Source organism: Fundulus heteroclitus, chromosome 18 (genome assembly GCF_011125445.2).
Source record: "Fundulus heteroclitus isolate FHET01 chromosome 18, MU-UCD_Fhet_4.1, whole genome shotgun sequence".
NCBI lineage: Eukaryota > Metazoa > Chordata > Actinopteri > Cyprinodontiformes > Fundulidae > Fundulus > Fundulus heteroclitus.
The window spans coordinates 22572433-22589225 of record NC_046378.1 but is presented as its reverse complement, the minus strand read 5'-3'; the positions used below and the strand labels follow the sequence as shown (position 1 = coordinate 22589225).

The 16793-nt window shown below is 39.8% G+C and overlaps 1 protein-coding gene across 1 annotated transcript in view; it reads right to left on the bottom strand.

Annotated features, from left to right (window-relative positions):
* ppp1r37 (protein phosphatase 1, regulatory subunit 37) overlaps positions 1 to 16793 on the bottom strand; it is a 51209-nt gene that overhangs the window by 17569 nt on the left and 16847 nt on the right. Inside the window, exons 2-4 of the mRNA XM_036149430.1 lie at positions 12601 to 12698; positions 4617 to 4662; positions 2852 to 2952 (exon numbers count right to left, since the gene is read on the bottom strand). Coding sequence (XP_036005323.1) covers positions 2852 to 2952; positions 4617 to 4662; positions 12601 to 12698 — 245 coding nt within the window. The remainder of the gene's footprint in view (positions 1 to 2851; positions 2953 to 4616; positions 4663 to 12600; positions 12699 to 16793) is intronic.

Here is a 16793-nt window from a genome sequence, read left to right as displayed (position 1 = left end):
TGACACAGGTAGGTATAAACTCAGTCAAAACATCTGTACCCTTTTGTAGTGCCTCTCAGGGATTAAAAACAAGCAAACGAGTGATTCAGATTTCCAGTGGAAAAACAAGTAATTTCACTGGATCATCTCAGGAAAAAAAAGCTATTTTTATTTCAGTGTCCTTCCAACATCCAGCCATCCTGCTTCCATTGTACCCTGGAAGAGGGAAGCGCACATCTGTAATAGCTTCTTGCTTCGAGAGAATGGCAAACTACCATCAGCTCTATTTTATTTCATTTCATTTCACCATGAAATGGGTTTGAAGTAATATGGCAAAGGAGCGGCAATGCAACTTTATTTATATAGCACATTTCAGCAACAAGACAACTCAAAGTGCTTTGATGATGGAATGATGGAAACATAAGAAACGAAAACACAAAGTACCTTGCAGTGGTAAAATAAAATTAAGGAAAAAAGTTGGACAACGGACTGAAATCATGATGTTTCAGTTAACCACCTAAACAGGACAATCAAAATAAACTCTAAACAAATGGGGTTTTAACTGTGAAATTGGAGGGACCCAAGAGGAAACCTTGGGGAACCCCCAATGTGATTTTTGTCAACTCCAGTGTCAAGTTTACTATTGACACAAAGAAGTCCCTGTCCTTCAACTATGGCCTAGTCCACATGTAGCAGGTTATCTGGGGAAAACTAAGATTTTTATGCGGTTGTGCCTTTCATCCACACATAAACGGCGTTATACATCCTTTAAAACGAATACTCCGGTCAAAATGGAGATTTATAAACGCTCCGGTTTTGAGCCTGCTTATGTACATGAAAAGACAGATTAAGGTCGGGCACATCACGGCACTGACGTCACATACGTGCAGCCATTGTTATAGACTTGGCCATAGTTGAGTAAAAAAATTAAAGAAATGTTAAAGCGGTGCTGATTTCAACGTTTTGTTGTGATTGACTTAACAATATATCTCTAAATCAGTGTTAAACTGGACAAATTCACAAACCTTTAACTTTTTTTCTCGCAGTTTATTTCCAACTGTTACCTCTGCAGGCAAAACATTTCCTGTTTTCATCTCGAAATCAAGACTTCAAAGTGAAAGTGTAAATTAAACGTTCTAAACATTATATTTGGTTCAGAGACCTTTTATTTGTCTGATTTTACAAGCCAATACATTGGTGTGCAAAGGAGAAATAATGCTTTGAGGTCAGCTGTTTTACACAAGCACGCTGCTGTTCAACATCGCTTTTATTTTGAAGGACTCTTGACTGGTTGGTGTAGGTTTTATCTTTGCGGTACACAGCTCTTATGCGTCTGGCATAAAACAACGGTCAATGGTGAATTTACTCAGACTTGCGTGGAGGAAAACCTTGCTAAAAACAATCCTGTATGCACGGTATTATTATTATTATTTTTTTTAAACGATGTGGGGTAGAAATTTGGATTTTTAAATACCCCGCTGCGTGTGCACAAGGCCTAAGACTCAAACCAGTTAAGTGGTGTATCATAAAGTCTGACCCAGTTCTTCAGTAATATACCATGTTTAGTGTCAAATACCGCACAGAGGCCCAGTAACACCAGCGGTGTGGTTCTTCCACAGTCTGTGTTTATGCAAATCTCAATGAACACCTTGACAAGGGCCGTCAACAGTGCTGTACTGAACACAAAAACCTGACCGGAACATAAAAAAAAACGGGTGGTCGGTTTTAAGAAGGTATTAAACTGTCGAAATGCAGCTTTATTAAATAACCTCATTGATGAATGGGAGATAAAAAAAAAAAAAAGGGCCTGTCATTTTGCAATAACAAATTTAATAGTGGTTTGATAACTGGTGGAAAACACCTGACAAAAGGGATGAGTTTGTTATTAGAATCAAATCAGATGTTATGACAGGCAAAACTTTTTAAAGGAAATCTGTGGGTAAAATACTGAGACAGTAGTAGGAAGAGTTTGACTTTTTTTCCTCTCCGTCCAATGGGAAATCAGTTCAGCTGGCTTTCAGTGTTTCAACATTTGTTAAGTTTGATATATAAAAAAATAACCCAATAAAAAAAAAGAACTAAAACGCTATCTAAGGGTCTCTGTGGGTAGAGTGTGACATGGAAATGACAGCAAGAACTAAATTACTCAGCATTAGGATCTGTTCTTATAATTAAATAATCTGGGCCAGTAAATAAATAGTAATTTTTTAACGAACGAGAACAGAAATCTAAGTATTTAGAAACAAAGTTCAGATTTTATAAACACTTCTTTTGGGTGCTGGACTGAGCTTGGTTTACAGCCAGGCTGAATATTTTCCAGAGGGAAGGTATTTTGAGTGTTTTCTAAGGTCCACAGCAGATTATTTAGAGTAAAGCTTTACGCTACTACCAATAAAAAGGCAGCAAAGAAAATATGCAAGCAAATATGCTTGGTGTATTTTATTTAAAGCATGTCACAGATATCTAATTAAGACCTAAAGAGATCATATAAGTATGTGCATAAAATGGTTAAACTGATTGCATCAACTGACTGTTACAAATATACAGAAGTAAATCAACCACTCGCAGAGCAGACACCTGATGCATTTAGGCTTTGTGACTGCCTTCTGTCCGTATAATACACTAACATACAGCAGATTTAGAAGATTAAACCCATCAGGACCTGCATCCCGGTGCATCAGTAAATGTGTTCAGCCCAAACATTTCTAATAGTATTTACACAGATTAACATCTGGGATAATCAAACAAAACCACGAAGAACCTCCTAAATGCTGCCAGACTTGAGAGAGTGGAGAAGATAATCACAGATAGACTGAATGTTGAAAGTGGCAATGAAAAGGCAGATAGAGGGACTATTTTTAAGTTATCTTACATCTTCATCCAGGTTGGTTTGCTCCAGGTCTATCACTTTAAACTGGACTCTCTTCAGAATCTCCTCCAGAGACTCGCATGTCTTGTAGTCCAACTTCTCACCTGAAGACACAAACACACAAATAAGCATTTAGGTGCAGTGCTATGAAGGCTGGAGTTAAAAGTAGGTTGAAAAGGCTGTAAAATAATCCCAATATGCAAGTCTGGGTCTAGGTTTAGTCACACTAAAACCTACAACCTTTAAGATTTTGTAAATTAGGACATTTAAAAATGATTGCGCTTTCTCCATGTCTAACCGTTAAGCTTAACATTACATAAAAATACAACACAGTCATTACTTAATGATTTCTCAGTGCAGAAGCCTGAGAAGAAGTAAGTCTACCTTAAGAGGAGGTAAATTAAGTATGGACAAGTCAAGTGTTTTTAAGTCCACGTCTATACAAATGCTGAAGTTTCAGTAGTTTTCTGGAATGGGCTGTGCGAAACGAAAAGATACTGAAAAGCTAAACGTAAGAGAAGGACTTGTTTCTTCAAGTGATGGACAGGGCACAAGCTAACTTTTAGCTTGATATGCCCTGACCAATAATTGACCACTTGGAAAAATAAAAAAATCTGATCTTTTTTCCATCAGTAAATAGACCAGACTAAGCATTATTAGCACAAGCTGACAAAAACCCTCTTTGGTGTGGAAGATGTTACTGATCGATAAAGCCATTTATGAGAATACTGTATTTTCTACAACCTTTTGAGATGCACTCAAACTAAATGGGGAACAGTGAAGTTGCCTTGCTTTGACCCTTTTTGAGAGGCCTACTGTCTGCTATGGAAGCTCCAGGGAGACAGACTGTCGTTTAGAGACGTTAACTGAACCAATTACTAAAATTATGCAAAAGATTTTAAAATGTCATCTTCGTCAGCTTGCCTTATTTTTCAAAGATTAGCAAAACACCGTTTTATAGTGACTACTCTGGTGCAGTGTGATTTCACCTCTACTCCTAAAATAATCAATGATTGCTTACAGTAAGATGGCTAGAATAAAATTTGCTGCAACCTTTATTTTATCATCATATATTTGTTAAACAGAAATTGGAATTGGCCAAATCTGGCAATGGCAGGTCAAAGCTATGGAAAAACTGTAAACTGGCCATTGCATTCTTACTGGCATATGAGGTTTTGCACTTTTTCGCCCTGAAAGGTTAATGCAGGCTTTTCCAAACAATATGGTCCCCGTTATAGTTCAGGGGTAGAAAACATTGAAAATGGTTTCCAGTTAGTCCCACAGTGGCTGTCCCAGCAGGTTCACATCAAGTTCAAACTGTGCTATGTTCGAAGGATTGCACAAGAGCACAAAAAGCAGATCTCAGACTCTGCAAGTCTCAGAGGGTAAAATGTAGAAGTTCATGGTGGGAAAAACTAGCAGCATGTCTTAGGTTGGACATAATGGCTCTAAAAAAAACACAAGATAACTGGAACAATAACATCTGGAGTTGTGCAAAGAGAAAATTTCTCCAGATACATAAAAATTAATCACACAGAAAATAATTACTTCAAGTTGTTACTGTTGTGAATTTACAGGTTTATTGTTTTTTTTTTTAACACTTTCTTAATTTTGGCTTGATTCTAAAATAAATAAATGAGTTGTAAGATGTCATGTGTTATTTATCTAAGCTTGCTTAAACTAATTCAGTGACCTGTTAAAGACAGACAAAGTACATAGGTTGGATGTACAGCATTGGCTGCCACTGCTGTGTAATTGTTGCGCTTACCTTTCAGATCCAAGCATTCGTTTCGCTGAGTCAGGTCTTTCAGTTCCTACAGAAACAAAGAGAAATAAAGTCGGAATGAGTTCATTTCGTCCACTAGCACGCTGAGGCAGACTTTGCTTTTCACATGGTGAAACTTTCATGCCACGTAAGAGGAAATTCAATAAAATCGGTACAAGTGATGCACAACAAAGATCTTGAACAAACTGAGATAAACTTTAAATGCAAACATTAGTTGCAGGCAGCTGAAGCTGCTAACAGAGTCCCCAGAGATAGCAAGTTTGTGAGGAACAACGTATCGCATGAAAAGCTATGTCATTCCTGAGATAATTAGGATTAGCTTTTGAGGATATGTTGATCATTAGATTTCTTCTGATTTCTGCAGTGTTTTTATAAATCCTATGACTTACTTACTTTCTCTGCACTGGCTGCTCTACCAAAACTAATAAATGGAGAAGACCTGGACAAGTTGATGCTCTATGGCTACTATAGGGTCAAAAGATTCTCATGGTTTATTTCAAAAAAACCTAGTACAGACCAAAGGCCAACATTATTTGACTTCCCTCAGACTTGGCCTAAAGAGATATAAAACAGGAACAACTAAAATGTAAGAGTGAAACTAAACTTCAAACCACAAAGTTGCGCTAAGAAACGTGAGAAGCACTAGAAGAATGACTTCTAGAGTAAACAGGAGGGTTTGAAGCGGCTCCTGAGGGGTATTTCGAGTCATGATTATGTGTGACGGTAAAAATGTGGACAGCAAACTAAAACTAAGCAGCATAAAAAAAAATGATTCTTTAGGCCTTGACCACAGTAATATGTAAGCTCCACTAGGAGTATAACAATACACAGATCCACATCGATATATTGATTAAGTAATTAACGATGCAAATGAAAAGATTAATCCATATCAGAGTCGAAAAATTTAACTGGAATGGCCCCTAAAGTTAATGTTAGGAGTTGGAAAGTCGGCGCAACATGACGGTACTTAACTTCGGCATTCATGATTGCTGCTACTCACAGCAACACTGTTTGTAGCAACTCTCTATTATTTCTGTAACATTTAGTCATTGGTACAAGTGCTACCTTTTAGTGTTCATCAGACGGGATGTTTCAGCAGTTTATTTGCACAAAATATCACCTAGAACAGTGTTATTGTCACTGTTGCATTTCTAACAACAGTGCGAGCGTCCATGGTTTTTTCCTACTGTCCGACAAAGGGAAACTGGTACGCAAAAAGGCGGAGATGACGTAATCTGACTGTGACTCATTAGTTCAGACCTCCAAGGCAACAAGAACGCACAGTCAGCCTCCGTGCAGCCACTCACCTCAACAAGAATCTGCTGCGCGAAGTCTAAACTCTGCTAATTCAATTTCAATTTATTTGCAAAGCACCAATTCACAACACGTCACCTCAAGGCACTTTACAAAGTCAATTCAGTTGAATCCTACAGGCAGACTGGTTGAAGAGCTTTCTATCCAATGCAACCCAGTAGATTGCATTAAGTCATTGACTTGCAGCTTTCACTCCTCCTGGATGAGCATGTAGCGACAGTGGACAGTCGCCGGCATTGTGTCGTTTACTTTGCAGTAATTCCCTTTAACAGGAAGAAACCTCCAGCTCAATGTGAACGGCCATCTGCCACGACCAACCGGGGGTCTGAGGAGACTGAGCAGGGACGCACAAAGAGAGCACATAAGCACTGATCCAGGAGTACTTTCTAGGAGAGAGATGCGTAAAAGGGCAATGGCAGTACTAGCTTCTATAGTGTCTTCAGCTGGCAAAGAAACACAGCTAGGCAGAGGAGCTCTGAGACAGTTTTCAAGTTACAAGGAACCCAAATCAAACAAATAAGCAGTATGCTGCCTGCCGCTCAGCTCAGATGTCGCACACCATAAACGACAGAAGGGTTTCTGAGGCCGTGTTTTGCACCTGCTGGTTCCCATGTGAAACCAGCTTTAGTGTGTCTCGACTGTAAATGTTTATTCTTTGAATTTACACATTCACAGCTCCTGATGTATGTTCACCTTGACCTCCATCTCAGCGCGAAGACGTCCAGAGTACCACAGACTAAAAAAGGTGACATTTAAACTCCTGGTAAAACATCCAACCCACATAAACATGAAAACACACAGCACGCTGCTCTCAAAAACTATGTACCAGCAAAACCCGGGCTCTAAATGATTGCTGTGTCCATTCAGGATGAACTCCATAACCCCTGCCCTACTGCCTCACAGAGAGAGTTCGTGGCCTCTTGCGTGACTCGACTGGTTCCAAACACATGATATTTTGGGACAAATACCACATGTAAAAAGCTGAGCTATCGTTACACAGAATGACATTAACTAATTAAGACAACAGTTTGTACGTTAAAGAGAAAAAAAAAAAAAAACAGATACAGGCGGCAACAGTTTCTGATGACATTTGGTGAAATTAAACCAGTGGTTAACAACTCAGACTCAGTAAAGAGAAAGACGTGCATCTCTGGTGCTTTTTCAGTAAGTCTGTGTCTACCTACAGTGGATATGGGCACTTGTCTGGAACAATGACCAGATCAGAGTAAATTCCTACCAGTGAGCTCTGCCAGAACCCAAAATAGAGCGTGACACATCATGGATCACTTCATGAGTGCGGTGCGGTGGGTGGCTTTACAAAGAGCAAGTGTTTCAGTTTCTGACCATTTTTTCCCCTCGCCTGTGGTGCTTTGTTTGGAGCTGAAGGGGTGGCGATGGCATTGGGGGCCTCTGATGGTGTCAAGGGGGGCCAGCCGGAGGTCTTAACCCCTTGGTATGGTGGTGTTGTGTGTATTCAGACCACGTCCGGTGGCCTATGGCTCCCAGGGATGTGTTGGGCCTTCCCCCTTTGACCTCTCAGGGGCTAGCTCACCAGGAGGGAGGGTAATGTGCCTTCCCTACTTTGGCGCTTCTGTTTTCCAGCTACCACAGTGATTTGTGTTTTCCCCGCTGGTTGGGGTCTGTCCTGTTTAGTGTCGGGTCCTGGGTTTGGCTTTGCAGCTGTAGATAGTAGCTGTGTTTCCATCCAATTCTCATGCGAATCTTGAGCAAACTTTTTAAATAATCGCAAAAAAGAAGATGCACGAAAATCGGACGCGTTTCCATCTACTGGTTTGTGGCGAATTAACCAGGAGATGTGCAGCGTAACGTTGTCAGACGTTAACGCTAGCTGTAATAAACAGGAAGTAAATGTTGGTAACTATAGCATGGACCACAGGAGCGAAGCTTTAACGAATATGCCGAGCTTCTTTTCTTTTCTGTTTTTTTTTTTTTTTTTTTTTAAATGGATGAGACTTAGAAATGCTGGCGTCGTTGGTCCACCCGTACCTGTTGTTGCTTCCAGACCTGTTTTCTAGGGTTATGGGAATATCTGGTAGATTTCTAAGTAGCCTAAAATTTGTTTTACTTGGTCACAAATGTGAGTCCACATACATGGAAACTGAACGGTAGTTGGTTTTTGAGACAACACTCGCTTGTTCCAAAAGACATTAATCTCCCTCATGTCATATTCATCCTCTTAACCGAGGAGCCTATGTATTACTTCATTCATTTAAAACATACACAGCGGCTGTTCTGGGGCCCGCAGAATAGAGTCGCCTATACATGCCCCTCTCCTCTAACATCTCCACTTTTCATATAACTCTGATACACAAGTTGAAAATGAATAAGCATTTATGAAGGTCATTCCACTTAAGGAGGGTATTTGCATTTTATCTGTGCATTAACAAGGGCTGAATGAAGCCTATAATTTTGCATCTCATTTGCAAACATTTGCCAGAGATATATATATATATATATAGCAACAGAACTAACGAAGGACATAGGTCTGCACCAAGAAACATTTTTGAAATAAGGAAAAACTCTCGCTGCAAATGGAAAACAGAATCAGGAGAAATGTGACACAAGGCTACCAAGTGTCCAAAGTTTTAAAACCCCTGTGGGAATAACTGTGCAGCAGGCATTCAACATGCAGCTACTAAATAGTGGCCCAAACACACAGTCTCACGCACTCAAAGTCTCGCACACACGAGCCGTAATGTGGAAAAATAAATAAATAAATAAATAAATCACCTGTAAAACCACTGGCAGGTTGCCACGTGACCAATTCAGTAGGACTTAATAAAGAAAGCATTAAGAGTGAAAAAGAAAACAGTAAATAGCCGAGCAGCTCTTGCCAACTGCCTCTCATTGGCCAGTCATGCTTATGTGGCTGGTCACTGCAAGGATGACTAAGCAGAAATGGACGACCGCTTTACTCGACAAAAACTGCTGTTAGACAATTAAAAAGCCTACATAATGATCAAAATCTGACACCGGCTGACGATAATTTCAGTGCATGAGATGGAAACGCACTCTCTGGTGTTTAAACAAGTGGATTTGGACTTTGATTTACTTCCTTATAGTCGTTAAGGTGGGAATTTTAAACCCTGAAAACCCTGTTGCTGCATTTATTCCAACATGTGTGTGTTCCTGCCTTTCCTCTTGTGTTTTCGCTAAATCAATTTCCCTCCTGTCAGACTCTCGGGACACATTGTTTAGCACCCCCGCTGGAGATGTGAGCACTGAGCTTTGGAGCAGGGATGCATTATTAATTCCTCCTGATTGTTGTGCCACTGCAGAGCACGCACTGTAAACCGTTTAAGTGTCCCGCTTTATGGGCTTTGCACATTTGTAGCGACAAGCTTTTGAATGCTGGTGTTAAATGAGAAAGAGGTCCAGATGGAAATATGTTCAACTCTGTGAAGAGATCACCACTTGACTGGTCAGCTGAGAGTTTGGGATACCATCTCAGCCTCATGTGGATATTCACATTGCCGTGCTAAGCTGCTGTTTAATAAAAAAAAAAAAAGAAAAATCACATGGTTAGTTTGCAGGAGTATATTTACACACTGCAGGGCTACTTGACAGATTTCTAAGCCATTTGTCTAATTTCCAGGCTTCTAAGTAATATAAATCGTAAGACCATTTAGGACAAAATAGGAAAACGTCCCCCCTCCCCCCTCTGGCTATATAGTCCACATTTCCTCAAGCTGTCCGTTACAAAAACACATCTGACATTCAGAGGAAACAGCTCCCGAATGAGGAAACTCCAACTACAGTAATAGAAATGAAGCATGTGCGTCAGTTCACACACAAAGGCAAAAGATCTGCAGAACAATGCAAACAAACAGCCTTGGGGCTTCCTCCTAGGAGGATGGAGTACTGAAGGTTTACATGACATCTATTTCTTGCCACCAAGAAACTACCAAACAAAAACAAATAGTCCTGACAACTCGGTTCCCATCCCCCCCAAAAAGATCTACCATTTGAAGACCACATGCAGCCCAAATTCATATCATTGCATTTAGATAAGCTTTTATAAAGGGTTCATTTCTTGGAAAACTAGTAAAACTACATCAATCAAACATGTTAAAAAAAGAGCAGATGCTCCAAAATGCGTGTATGCTACAAAAACAGTTTGAGATTGATGTGACGTCCTTGTGATTGTGTTATTCAGGGCCTGGTTGGGCTGTGATTTGAAAAAAAAAGAAAAAAAAAAAAAAAGAAGAAGAAAGTTCAAGACTTGAACTTGTCCCTCGTAAATCAGACAACCACATGACAGCAGCTCAGTGGCTGTGGTGAAAACGACTCGCTGAAGTTGACATTTGTTCTGGAGATGTAGAGATTAGCCTTTCGCCAAAGTGAAACTAATTTCCTCTCTTTTTGAGGACATGAGGATTCAAATTTTGACTGGTTGACGTGGTTTTTGAAAGGAATATAACACACAAAGTGGAAAAATGTGCTTTGATAGCAACAGGATTTATTAAAATAAACAGAAACTGAGAGATTTATGCATCAAAGCAAATGACCCTAACCCTTATCTGATTAAACTTCAAAATAGTGCATCAAAGTACATGTTGTTGGCTGATGTGTTTAAGGACCAAAGCTAGTGGCTAGTTGGAGCTCATGGTTGTAGAAGAGAACAGTAGATTCAGCTGTGACTGCCATAATGTTGGCTTTAACATCTGCCTTAGCATGAACACTGAACAGCACCACGTTTGTTGTGAGAGTGAGGAACATGTGGGTTACAGGGAGAGGAAAACAATAACGTCATTGCTTCAGAAAATATGTATTCAGCATGTATGTACAAAAGTACGAAACCAATGATTTGAAATGTTTCCGGTCTTCGACCAGGTTTTAAAAGAAACATAAAATAACCGTCCCGTGTAATTTTATGTATAAAAGTACATCAATGAAGCTGAAGCACTCCTCTGGCTTGTTAGATTAAACATGTTAAAGTATAGTTTCCGTTTCAAGAGTCATTTTATTACCAAAGAAGTCTAAAACAGAGAAGTCCACATTTACAGGGAAAGAACCTGGGAGAACTGAAACAAGTGTAGCTTTAATTCCCACACAGCTGATCTCATGTTCGTGTGAAACGGGGCCTTAATGAACAGGGAACAAAGCAGAGTTTCACCTCAAACTCCCAATCACTCATCATAGGGAATCGAAATAAAATTGTTCCGATTCTTATCTGTGGCGCATCTCTAAAACACACTGAATGGAGGAAGATGGCAGGTTCCAGAAGAGATGTAAGCCCTACAGTAGCTGGGGCTGGGCAATAATTTTATTTTATTTTTTTTTCAAAGAGACAAGATTAGATAACATCGATTCTATCGAGATGGTCTAGGTTGGGTCATTATTATACTTTTATATATCTCAAGACTTATAATCGTTTCTTTTTGATCTGTTTTGATCTCAAATTGGAAAGGTGGTAATAAAAACATTTTTAGCTGTTCCCTGAATTACATGTAGGTAAATGTGTAGTTATGCAACATATTCATACTAGTATTATATTGACATTCGACAGCAAATTAACAAGGTCATGGTAGCAAAGGTAATGGTAAGGACCAAACCCTTTCGCTGAACGTTGAGACAGTTGCTTTCACAAACATGTCGTGGGGCAGAAAACCCAAACAGCTCCAGGGTAGAAAACAAAGGATAGCAGAGATATCTGCAGCTGCTATCTGTAAAATAATCTTGTAGATTAATAAAAATCTGATATTAAAAATTCACCTCCTGGCGTGGTGCTTAGGTTCATTTAAGTTCATAGTGGAAATAATATTTTTTTGTAATTGCTCTTGGTTATCTGAATCCTTTTGGGATTAATACGAGAATCGATTCAGAATTGAAAAATCAATTTTTTTTTAAACACACCCCTAGCTTTTTGGGACATTTGGGATAACGCTTTGATCTAGAGATGCCTTTTTATAATTAATTACTTTATGAAAAGGAAAAAACATATATCGAAATAAAAATCTGCATTCAGCCTAAAAATATTGAGCTATTTTTGGTCCATATCGCCCAGCCCTAATAGTAGCCACTTTGTTGAAGTACCAGTCTGCAGGTGAGCAAAGAGCAGAACCACTGCATGATCTTCTAGCATCCCTCCCTTCTGAAACACATGCTGATCAGCACAATTTGATGCAGATAAGATCTTGTCTGTGGTACACAACAAGTTAGCTTGTATTAAAAGCACTGAATACTGTTTGATATTTGTTATAGGTTGTCTTGGGTGATGACAAGTGCGATAAATCTTCAGTTGGTCAACCACAGACCCCAAAGACTTTCTTACCAATCTCTCACCATGGAAGATTTGTGAACCCAGTGTTAAATGATGACATCTGAAATTATCTAAAGCATAAGGTTAAATGTTTGAGCTCATTATGTATCCAAGGAAAAGCTCATTTTAATGAGCCGAGTTAATATCTGCAGCACGAAGGAGCGAAATACAAGGTGAACAGCTCATTATCAAGACAAAAAACAACAACAACAACAACTAAAAAATATGCCAAAATAAATCATGTTTCCCAGCTATAAGCGACAAAATAAATTTCTTGAAACAGGTCATTTTTTCTTGAAACAACATTTAGGACATAAAAACTCCCATCGAATCCTCAGCTAAATGTACGTTTTGTGTGTGGATTCTTACCTGTATTTGTTTGAGCACTTTGGGGATAGGTTTACAGTTGAGTTTCTGACAGGCCTCTTTATAGGAAGAGATGATCTCCTCCACCGTCACATTCAGCGCTACAAAACAAGATAAAAAAAATGGTTAAACCAGAAGGATCTGTTCACATTTGAGTATCTAAAAAGTCCTAAAAGTAAAGCGTTTCCCAAAGGTCTGAAGCATGTTTAGATTGTGTTGGGAATGTCATGGCATCGCTGAATCCAGGCTCTAAACAGAAAGACGCTGTAGAAACACTGCTTTCTGGCAGATGTCATATCATTAGGTTAACCAACGCCTATTAATTTACCAACCTTACCAGTTCACTTACTGGTCATATTTAATTATAAAGCTGTTGCCCCCGGTACATATAAATGTTACTGTGATTGTAATTTTTTTAAACACAAAGAGAGTTAGGGAAAAATTATACAGCCTCTGAGTCTGAACACACCCTGATGCTAATCATCCATGATCAACTTTCTATCAATATTCCTGCAAGACTCAAATCCTTTTTAGAATAAAGTGTTGTGCTGGGTCACAATGAAAACACTTTGTTTTATTGTGAGTCGTTTGCGTTTCAGCCTGAGGGAGCACTCTCCTGACACAGAGGATCAGAAAATATGACCACCCCCCCACCCCCCTTCAGGGTGCCCCTACTTAAGTCGGCAAAAAGGAGGTATTGTTCTTGGTTTCTGTGTGGGTTAAGTGTAGTTGCCATCCCCGACTGTTGCAGAGGCTAACCCCAGTCAGATGACTGGGCCACTTTTAAAGCCACTGTTCAGGCTGAGAGGCTCTGATGATAGATGAAGTGAGGCACTCGTGCAGCGAAAGTATAAAAACCACGACGGGCAAGAAAGCCAGCACACACGCACGCAAATTTACAAAATAAGGCAGCCAGACACAAACAGGACTATTCACTCCTTACATCTATCAATGCACTCGCACACGGGACGCTGCCTATGTGTGCATCTGACTTTTGCTGCAGTCAGCGATCTGATTCCACCGAGGTGGGAAACTTGTCTCCTTCACTGCTCGGCTGCATTCATCACTGGAATCCTTCCTCTCCTGCAGTGGTTCGTGTTAATGTGGCCGACATTACGTCCATCACCCACCGCTTTGGTTCAAAGCGACATCCGGAGAAAAATGCTACACTGCGTGAAATCTGTGAAGCGTGTTTGTGCCTGTTTTCTAGAAGAAGAAAAAAAAAAACCATCACATCTTACTCATCTTCACTGAATTTGTCCTGGTTTGAGTAACATCAAACACGGCAGTATTTCCACCATTAATCCACACCGGAGCTCGAAACCACTGCTGAGGAAGTTGCTGAATTTGGCACTAATGTAAAAAGCAGGAGATGTGCCAGTCCAGTCGTACCAAGTAGTGTTGCAGTACTCAAGAAGGGCCTTGGCAAGACTTTTAAATCTTGGTTTTGTCTCTGGATGTTTTTTCTGAAGACCAATCAAGTCCACAGCTGTGACGCCTGTTTGTTTGTATTCCAACTTAATGTGAATCTCTTGGCTGCTTTTGAATGTAACCAGGTTTTTTAACTCAGAATACATTGAAAACCTTGTGTCTCTTGACATTTTTGCAGCTTTCTTATAATTACAGCAACGGTGTTGAAAATGGTCCCTGGTGGATTTGGTCCTAGGCTCACCGTTCTCCATCCTTGGTCTTGACTACAACATCACTATTAAGCCCTCCTGATCACTACGTTGTAGAACGCCATTTCACTGTAAATGCAGCAGCTTTTGGGAGATATAAACCACAAAAACAGCTGGATGTAGGACTAGACCAGGGGCCAGCAACCTTTACACTCTAAAGAGCCATTTTGCCTACAGTCCACTTGAATTAAACTCGTTCAGAGCCGCAAATGTTGCCTGGTCTTTTGAAAAAAGACAAGTTATAATTTTTGATAAAGATCTACCGTAGGAACTATGTTATCATTAAAGAAACGCCCTTTTATGTCTATGTTGGTTTAAAAAAAAAGAAGATTTATGGGATGTTGATATTTGTAGATAATTAAACTTTTGATTTAAAATGAAATATTACTGGCACTTTTAGCATCATTCTTTTGTGAAAATTAAAAGCATTCTTATATTTAAATACCATAATAAAATATAATTTGTAGCCAAAGTTATTAAGAGCCACTGTGGAAAGTCCAAAGAGCCACTTGCGGCTCCAGAGCCACAGGTTGCAGACCCCTGGACTAGACCTTTCCTGGACCTTTCTAACACATGAACATGCTTTGATCTAAATTATTCCTCTGTAGCTCTAGATGTACATTTTGGGTCGATGTCCTGCAGTCCAAGCCTTTTATAGCCTCTAACAGGTATTCTTCCAAGTTTCCCAGTATTTAGTATCAAAAATGATTTCCACAGCATGATGCTGTTACTACCCTGCTTCACCTTGTGGACTGTGTGTTCAGGATTAAGCTCGGCGTTGTGTTTATAGGCATAGCGTTTTTAGGCCAAAGCGCTTGCTATTGGTCTCATCTGATCAGTTTATATGAAACGATATACTGAACCTATTATGGGGTTCTTTTTGCCAACTCTCTAAAGGACAAGTTTGTATACCTTAAAACTGTCCCGGCATCCTTTTCCTTCCACTTAACAATAACAAACTGCTTTGTGTAGGTCTACTGGCTAAAATGCCCATAAAATACATTGATACATATTGTTTTAAGGTGTAAAGGTTTAGAACGGACACTTTTAGTTTGACTTACTATGAAATGCATCACTAGAAGACATGAGATGTGTCATGTAGAGAATCCTGGATTATCGAGGTACTGAATGGAGTGGCTTATTCAGAGAAACACTCATCCATAACAGAAATAAGTTTAAACACATGCGTAACTGCAAACGGGCGTTTTAGCATTGCATGCTTTAGTTTTACCAGATTAATACCTTTCTGCATGTGTACTTTACCTTTGGAGTATCGCTAGACTAAAGTGCTTCTCTGTCAGAGTTTGGACAGCAGTCTGTTCAATTTGTTGAGCACAGTTTGTTGCGTTCCAGCGAACAAAGTGTCCTTGGGAAAGTGTTGTTGTGCCGAGTCGCTGTGGAGCAAGTGTGTGAGTAAACATTTCCTGAGATGAGGTGGGGTTCGGGGTGGGGAGGGTCTAACGCTCACTACACTGTACTTTAAGGCAGCTCGTTAATTAAAGAGCTGAGAAAGAGGTGTTTATAAGGAAAAAAATAATTTATTATCGTTTATCATTCTCAAAAGTCATTTATCGCTGCTATGTTTAAAAAAAAAAAGAGCTGGGCAAAGAGACTAGAGCATTTCTATGAATTTAAAAGAAAGCGTAAACTGAGAAACGACACAAACAACAGTCGGAGAGAAGAGCTGAAAGATGCAGAATCAGTAAAGCCTGAGTGCCAACTGCTGTCTGGGTTTCTGCTTGCTCTGGCTTTTGTTTTATTGCCCTCTGCTCAGAGCTGCTGCTACATGCATGGAGGGGAGCGGTGATGAGGAAGGCACGCAGAGAGGCCGGGAAGGCGAAATTACGGAATCTCGCTACGACTTAGAAAAACAACCCATGATCTGGTAAGAGGCAGATTACGGCGGCTGAAAGGATCCAGTAGAAATTAAAAAAAGGTAATACGACAACGTTCAGTAAACACACGCCGCACCAGAAAATGAAACAAAAACACAAACGCATGCAAGAGTGAAAGGACAAAGAGTACAGGAAGCAGAGTCCAGATCAAGAAAGGAGACCCGTTGAAAGATATTACCAAGGACATTTAAGGGACCGTAAGAGAGAACATTACAGTCTTGTTTTAACTAGCCCTTATTTGCCTCCTTTAAAAAAAAAAAAAAAAAAAAATAAATAAAATCAGGTTTTAGCTACAAGTAAGAGTACAAAAGGACAACCATGTGGTCTACATGATGGCCGATGGAGTTGACACCTTGACAGCAGGAGCATTACACATTTGTGTTTAGTGTCTACTCCAAAAAAAGCAAAAAACGAAGCAACTGGACTTGTTTTCCGTAGTTGAAGACGTTTCGCTTCCTCTTCAGGAAGCTTTCTCAATTCAAAAAGGTCTAGAGTAATGATGAGGACCAAGCTTTATACTACTGCCCAAACAAAGGCCTTGTAATGGCGTTTAAACCAAGCCAATAACAACCCTAACAACTCCTCGTTACAGAGAAGTGGACGAGTTTCGGTTCAATCTGCT